The sequence below is a fragment of the Erythrolamprus reginae genome, chromosome 1 (assembly GCF_031021105.1).
Source record: "Erythrolamprus reginae isolate rEryReg1 chromosome 1, rEryReg1.hap1, whole genome shotgun sequence".
In the NCBI taxonomy this organism is placed as follows: domain Eukaryota; kingdom Metazoa; phylum Chordata; class Lepidosauria; order Squamata; family Dipsadidae; genus Erythrolamprus; species Erythrolamprus reginae.
In genome coordinates, this window is record NC_091950.1 from 400,749,044 (window position 1) to 400,757,219 (window position 8,176).

Below are 8,176 nucleotides of genomic sequence, written 5' to 3' on the forward strand. Positions count from 1 at the left end.
TGTCTCTCGCCGCCTTCGAGCCGAGTCCGGGAGCGAACTCGCTCACGGACTCGGCTCGAAAGCGCCGAGAGAGAGCGTGGACAGGCCCATTCCTTGGCGCTGTCTCTCGCCGCCTTCGAGCCGAGTCCGGGAGCGAACTCGCTCACGGACTCGGCTCGAAAGCGCCGAGAGAGAGCGTGGACAGGCCCGTTCCTTGGCGCTGTCTCTCGCCGCCTTCGAGCCGAGTCCGGGAGCGAACTCGCTCACGGACTCGGCTCGAAAGCGCCGAGAGAGAGCGTGGACAGGCCCGTTCCTTGGCGCTGTCTCTCGCCGCCTTCGAGCCGAGTCCGGGAGCGAACTCGCTCACGGACTCGGCTCGAAAGCGCCGAGAGAGAGCGTGGACATCGCCCGTATCTAGAAGAAGTTGCCACCCGAGCGCTCTTGCCCGGCGGGAGGCGAAGCATATGGGTGGGGGGGCTGTCAGGACACCCTCCCACCCCAGCACTTTGCATCCCGCCGGCAAAGAGCAATAAGGCAGCAGCTTCTGCCGGACACGGGCAATGGGCGGGACAGAGAAGCGGGAAGAATCAGGAGGTTCCTTTGGCGGCTGGAGGCTGCCTGGCACCCGCTGCAGCCAAAACAACAAAGCCAGGCAGCCCCCAGCTGCCAAAGGAGCCTCCTGATTCTCCCCGCTTCTCTGTCCCGCCCATTGCCCATGTCCGGCAGAAGCTGCCTCCCGTGCCGATGTTCCCCGCCAAGCCCAGTTCGGCTTCCCTGGCTGCTTGGCCGGAGGGGGGGGGGCTCGGCCAAAAGGGGCTGGAGACGCAGCGATTTGCCTCCCGCCCCTCGCCCCTGTGCCACCGGCACGTCATCTTCCCTCCCAGACAAAAAGGCCGGCCTTTGGGGATGAAGGGGTGTGTTCAGCTCTGCGTCTCCAGCTCCTTTCGGCCGAGCCCCCCCCCCCCCGGCCAAGCAGCCAGGGAATCCGAGCCAGGCTTGGCAGGGAACATCGGCACATCGGAGACGATCGGGCGACCGGAGCAGCAGCCAGGGAAGCCGAGCCGCGTATGGCGGTGACGGCGGCCGTCTCCTGCCTCCCGCGCCGATGTTCCCCGCCACGCCCGGCTCGGCTTTCCTGGCTGCTTGGCCGGGAGCTGGATGCTGGTGGTGGCGGAGGAAGGCGAATGCGGCTTGGAAGCTGGGAGGGGGGCAGAATATGGGAGGAGAGAGGCTTGCAATAGAGGGTGGAGGAAGCGGCCATGGGAGGGCGAGCTGCCTCAGGGAGGAGGATCGGGCGGGACCAGGTGGGGGCTGGAATTTCTCCGCCAGGGCGAAGGGCGGGCGAGCGGGTGCTGGGGAGGGCTTCTCGCCCTCCCGACAGCAAGAGGGGGGGAGCGAACGGCGTGGGCAGGCGAAGGGCGGGGCGAGCGGCAGCGAGGAGTTTGCGTGGGCGGTGGGGAAACTCCTCGCTGACGCCAGCAAGAGGGGGAAGACCCAGGGAAGCCGCTGCCATCTACGCATGCGTGCCCGGCACGCATGCGTAGATGGTATTTTTGATTTCCGGGTTGAAAAATAGCGAAGTACCCTGTTCGCAATGGTTGGGGACGCAATAAACGGGGGATCACTGTACACTGAGAGCATCTGCACCAAGACAAATTCCTTGGGTGTCCAAACACACTTGGCCAATTACAATTATATTCTAATCATATGAATACTAATTCATATCAATTATTATTAGGGGTACTGTTCTCCACTCTGCCCAGCAAAGCTCCTTACCCTCCTAATTAAAGCAAACATTTTAATTTAATTTATTTCCCCCCGTTTGCTCTAGATAAAACAGGCCTCAGGCCTACAATTCCGCAGCTACAGGTCAATATTGTACTGCTCAACAGCCAGCTGATACTAAAAGGAGGAAAAAAGTAGGGGAGCCAAGAACAGAAATTAGAGGGAAACTTAGGTCAGTGTTTCCCAACCTTGGCAACTTGAAGATATTTGGACTTCAACTCCCAGAATTCCCCAGCCAGCATTCGCTGGCTGGGGAATTCTGGGAGTTGAAGTCCAAATATCTTCAAGTTGCCAAGGTTGGGAAACACTGACTTAGGGGATAAGATCAAGGGGCTAGAAAAGTCAACAGGGCAGGAAATGAGCCAAAGGGGTGACAGAACGTCAACTAGCGCAGGGATCCCCAACCTACAACTGGGCCACATGAGAGATTGGACGGTGAATGTGCAAGTGCGTGCAGCTTGACTCGCTTCAGCAGCGGGCCAGCACATACACGTATAGCTCGATTCGCGCAAGTGGCAGGCTGTTGTACATGTGCATATACGGTGACCTGCTTTCCCTCTCCACCCACCCCGGTCAGGCTGCCAAGCTGCAAACATTGGGGGCTGCTGAACTGCAGTGTAATGAAAAAGAGGTAAGAAATCCGCACCATGCATTTAAAATTATACAGGAGGGGAAAAGAGATAAAAAACATAGAAGATTGAGGGCAGAAAAAGACCTCATGGTCCATCTAGTCTGCCCTTATACTATTTCCTGTATTTTATCTTAGGGTGGGTATATGTTTATCCCAGGCATGTTTAAATTCAATTACTGTGGATTTACCAACCACGTCTGCTGGAAGTTTGTTCCAAGCATCTACTACTCTTTCAGTAAAATAATATTTTCTCATGTTGCTTTTGATCTTTCCCCCAACTAACTTCAGATTGTGTCCCCTTGTTCTTGTGTTCACTTTCCTATTAAAAACACTTCCCTCCTGAACCTTATTTAACCCTTTGACATATTTAAATATTTCGATCACGTCCCCCCTTTTCCTTCTGTCCTCCAGACTCTACAGATTGAGTTCATTAAGTCTTTCCTGATACGTTTTATGCTTAAGACCTTCCACCATTCTTGTAGCCCGTCTTTGGACCCGTTCAATTTTGTCAATATCTTTTTGTAAGTGACGTCTCCAGAACTGAACACAGTACTCCAAATGTGGTCTTCTATTGCTGAGGCGAACTGTCCTTCAAAACAGTAAGTCTCTCAGAATCAACCGACTGAACAGTTTTTTCTGTTGTTCAAGGATTTCTCGTATTATTAAAGGGTTTTACATTTTACTATTACACTGTGAGTTCTATGGCATAGTAACTATTTTTGTGCTTTAAAATATTTAAAAACAATATTTATATACAGTTCATAGAGGTCTGGAAGAGATTGATTGTATTTACATACAATTCAATGGGGAAATTAAGTTCAGGTCACGACCAAATTGGGTTGTGACCAAAGTTATGGAACAAATTATGGTCGCAACCAGAGGTTCTACTGTATGTAATAATTATCTCTAGTGACTCCTTGTACTCGCCTTGTATGATAAGGAATACTTCTGGGCAATGTCCTCCAGATCCGATGAAACAAAATCAACCACTAAAAAACATTTGAGAAGATAGAGAAAAGGAGATAAAAAATAGGAAAAAGCTTCAACTGTAATATAATGTTAATAGAAGATTTTACATAAGCTTTAAAAACTTCAGAAACATAAAAATAGAAAAAAATAAGTAAATATAAAATAACAAAAGAAAATGTAAGCAATAAAAGAAGCAACTTCTGATCTTCTTTACAAAAACATAGTAATTGCAATCTTCAACTTCCCAATTACACATTGTAGTTTCCTTCTCCCTTCTTCAAAGCTTTTGAATCAATAAATCTCCAAATTTCCAATTTATTTTTATCTATTTTCAGCAAAAAGTCCAGAAAGGGTTTGTGGACTTTTAATGTCAGCCCTCCTGAGAACACTAGACAGGAGACATGACAAAATGAACTAATTCTACTTTACATTAACAGAATAATGCAAATTTGAAGGCACAAACATCCAGCCTTCACTTTTAAGCACTTGATTCATTAGAGCAGGTCTTTTCTAAGTTTTTTTCCCCCTCTGACCTTGAAATGACTGCGGGGTCCTGCCTCTCATCTGGTTGTTTCCTAGGCTGCATCTCCTCTCTTTTCCCCAAGTTCATCCACACATTACATTTATTAAAAAGTCATTTTTGTTCCCTCCTTAATCAACCTATCCCATCACAGCTCTGAGTCCTTATCTCTTCCCTTAACCTCACCCTGATTATTATTATTATTTATTAGATTTGCATGCCACCCCTCTCCGAAGACTCCACAATCACAATGCAGCTGCAAGAGCAATCATAGGCTTTCCCAGATATGCCCATGTCACACCAACACTCCGCAGTCTGCATTGGTTGCCGATCAGTTTCCGGTCACAATTCAAAGTGTTGGTTATGACCTATAAAACCTTTCATGGCATCGGACCAGAATATCTCTGGGACCGCCTTCTGCCACACGAATCCCAGCAACCAATTAGGTCCCACAGAGTTGGCTTTCTCTGGGTCCCGTCGACGAAACAATGTCGTCTGGTGGGACCCAGGGGAAGGGACATGTCTGTGGTGGCCCCGATCCTCTGGAATCAACTCCCCCCGGAGATCAGGACTGCCCCCACCCTCCTTGCCTTTCGCAAACTCCTTAAAACCCACCTCTGCTGTCAGGCATGGGGAAATTGATTCCCCCGGGCTGTTCCATTTTATATATGGTTTGTCTGGGATGTATGACTGTTTTTATATTAAGGGTTTTAAACTGTTTTTAATTATTGGATCTGTACTGTATATTGTTGTTGTGAGATGCTCCTAACCTCTGGAGAGGGGCGGCATACAAATCTAATAAATAATAATAATAATAATTCTTCCAGTCACGTTACACTTTCTAGCAACACAAAAATTAAAATTGGAAGAGATCTCTGGATTTTCTGAAAAATCTGCCTCGCTCACCAAAACCAATATAACCCCTAAACTGTGGGACAACTTGCTCTTTATTCTCTGCCACTCAGTCAGCTACCTGTTTTGATGCCACCGGCTTTTAGCACTTGCACCATTTCATCCGAGAGGCCAGGACACAGTCCCACACGAAGGATCATCCCTAGAATGAGCCTAGATAGAAGAGGCAGACAACTGGATCATTTCTAGCACCGGTTGTGAGATCATCTGTGTCCCCAGAATCACATCTCTTGTCCTGTAGTAATGACATGGGGGCTTTGCTTTGATACACACCAACACAGAAACAGTACTTTACCCAACAATGCATTACTGTATAAAACTGCATGCAGACATCTAAAGAAGTGAATTAAAGTTGGAGGAGGGTGTCCAAATAGGTGGACAAAACCAACACACAAATCTTAAGATGTAGTTGAGTATACAAAATGGACTGGTCTTAACTAAAATAAGAATTTACTATGTGTGTGATAGTTAGTTAGTTAGTTAGTTAGTTAGTTAGTTAGTTAGTTAGTTAGTTAGTTAGTTAGTTAGATAGTTAGATAGTTAGATAGTTAGTTAGTTAGTTGTTTATTATTATTATTATTATTATTATTATTATTATTAATTAGATTTGTATGCCGACCCTCTCCGAAGATTCGGAGCAGCTCACAAAAGTGGCTTAGTTGGACTGATATGCGAGGGGGGGGCGGCTCACAACATCTCAATAACAAAAATGCAATATGTAAACATTTCTAGGTCCAATTAATAGTGATAATGAATTTAAAATTATTATTTTTAAATGATTTGCCTTGTTTATTGTATGTATTATTTATTGTTGTAAGCCACCCTGAGTCCCATTGGGATTGGACGGCATAAAAATAAATTAAATTAAAAATGATGGGGTTTGCTCAGCTTGTTGTTGGAACTCAGTCACTTCCTTAGCAAAAGATGCTAGCTGGACTGTCACATTAAAGCAGAATTCGCTCCGTTAGGATCATTTATACTACATGCTTGTGTTTTCCAGGTCTCACTTCCTTAATTCCTTTGAATCACTTGCTAGCACAATTGCAGCGTTGCATAGCACAGTGTTTCCAAACATTGGCATCTTGAAGAGATCTGGACTTCAACTCCCAGAATTCCCCAGCCAGCATTCGCTGGCTGGGGAATTCTGGGAGTTGAGGTCCAGATCCCTTCAAGTTGCCAAGATTGTGAAACACTGGCATAGAAACAGCATGAAACATTTAATGGTAGCTAACGGATTCTACACACACACACACACACACACACACACACAATTACCACTTTTGCCAAAACTGCATGAAGCAGCAAAAGCACGCAGCAATATGAAAACGAAGGAAATATTTACCCAATTTGTCTTCAGAGGCAAATCGACCACAACCCCATTTTTGTCCCCGCAGCTTTCAACTCACTTACTAACGCTTCGCTTTCCCCGCCGTTTTCTTTGTTTTGATTCCCTTCCTAGAGCGATCGCAGCTGTCCACGTCCTGTTTAGCGCCACCTACGGGATGGACTCTGAACTGTTGCTTCCAGTTTCACTAACCTACTCTACAAAAAACTCATTTGGATCGCCGTATTTCATTGGAAGTGTGTTTGGGATAGATAGATAGATAGATAGATAGATAGATAGATAGATAGATAGATAGATAGATAGATAGATAGATAGATAGATAGATAGATAGATAGATAGATAGATAGATAGATAGATAGATAGATAGATAGATAGATAGATAGATAGATAGATAGGATAGATAGGATAGATAGGATAGATAGATAGATAGATAGATAGATAGATAGATAGATAGATAGATAGATAGATAAGATAGATAGATAGATAGATTAGATAGATAGATAGATAGATAGATAGATAGATAAGATAGATAGATAGATAGATAGATAGATTAGATAGATAGATAGATAGATAGATAGATAGATAGATAAGATAGATAGATAGATAGATAAGATAGATAGATAGATAGATAGATAAGATAGATAGATAGATAGATAGATAGATAGATAAGATAGATAGATAGATAGATAGATAGATAGATTAGATAGATAGATAGATAGATAGATAGATAAGATAGATAGATAGATAAGATAGATAGATAGATAGATAAGATAGATAGATTAGATAGATAGATAGATAGATAGATAGATAGATAGATAGATTAGATAGATAGATAGATAGATAAGATAGATAGATTAGATAGATAGATAGATAGATAGATAGATAGATAAGATAGATAGATAGATAGATAGATAGATAGATTAGATAGATAGATAGATAAGATAGATAGATAGATAGATAAGATAGATAGATAGATAGATAGATAGATAGATAGATTAGATAGATAGATAGATAGATAGATAGATAGATAGATAGATAGATAGATAAGATAGATAGATAGATAGATAAGATAGATAGATAGATAGATAAGATAGATAGATAGATAGATAGATTAGATAGATAGATAGATAGATAGATAAGATAGATAGATAGATAGATAGATAGATTAGATAGATAGATAGATAGATAAGATAGATAGATAGATAGATAGATAGATAAGATAGATAGATAGATAAGATAGATAGATAGATAGATAGATTAGATAGATAGATAGATAAGATAGATAGATAGATAGATAGATTAGATAGATAGATAGATAGATAGATAGATAGATAGATAAGATAGATAGATAGATAGATAGATTGATAGATAGATAAGATAGATAGATAGATAAGATAGATAGATAGATAGATAGATAGATAGATAAGATAGATAGATAGATAGATTAGATAGATAGATAGATAGATAGATAGATAAGATAGATAGATAGATAGATAGATAAGATAGATAGATAGATAGATAAGATAGATAGATAGATAGATAGATAGATAGATTAGATAGATAAGATAGATAGATAGATAGATAGATTAGATAGATAGATAGATAGATAGATAAGATAGATAGATAGATAGATAGATAAGATAGATAGATAGATTAGATAAGATAGATAGATAGATAGATAGATTAGATAGATAGATAGATAGATAGATAGATAGATAGATAGATAGATAGATTAGATAGATAGATAGATTAGATAGATAGATAGATAGATAAGATAGATAGATAGATAGATTAGATAGATAGATAGATAGATAGATAGATAGATAAGATAGATAGATAGATAGATAGATAGATAAGATAGATAGATAGATAGATAGATAAGATAGATAGATAGATAGATAGATAAGATAGATAGATAGATAGATAGATAGATTAGATAGATAGATAGATAGATAGATAAGATAGATAGATAAGATAGATAGATAGATAGATAGATAAGATAGATAGATAGATAGATAGATTAGATAGATAGATA

The 8,176-nt window shown here is 42.0% G+C and overlaps 1 protein-coding gene across 5 annotated transcripts in view; it reads right to left on the bottom strand.

Moving 5' to 3' along the window:
• RAD51D (RAD51 paralog D) overlaps positions 1–6,274 on the bottom strand; it is a 31,775-nt gene extending 25,501 nt beyond the window's left edge. Inside the window, exons 1-3 of one of the 5 annotated variants that reach the window (XM_070742211.1) lie at positions 6,139–6,274; positions 4,858–5,031; positions 3,323–3,384 (exon numbers count right to left, since the gene is read on the bottom strand). In XM_070742211.1, the coding sequence (XP_070598312.1) occupies positions 3,323–3,384; positions 4,858–4,936 (141 nt within the window). In that variant the 5' untranslated portion in view covers positions 4,937–5,031; positions 6,139–6,274. The remainder of the gene's footprint in view (positions 1–3,322; positions 3,385–4,857; positions 5,032–6,138) is intronic. The other 4 variants (XM_070742219.1, XM_070742236.1, XM_070742227.1 and 1 more) reach the window with 4 other exon arrangements.
• Between the last annotated feature and the right edge of the window lie 1,902 nt (positions 6,275–8,176).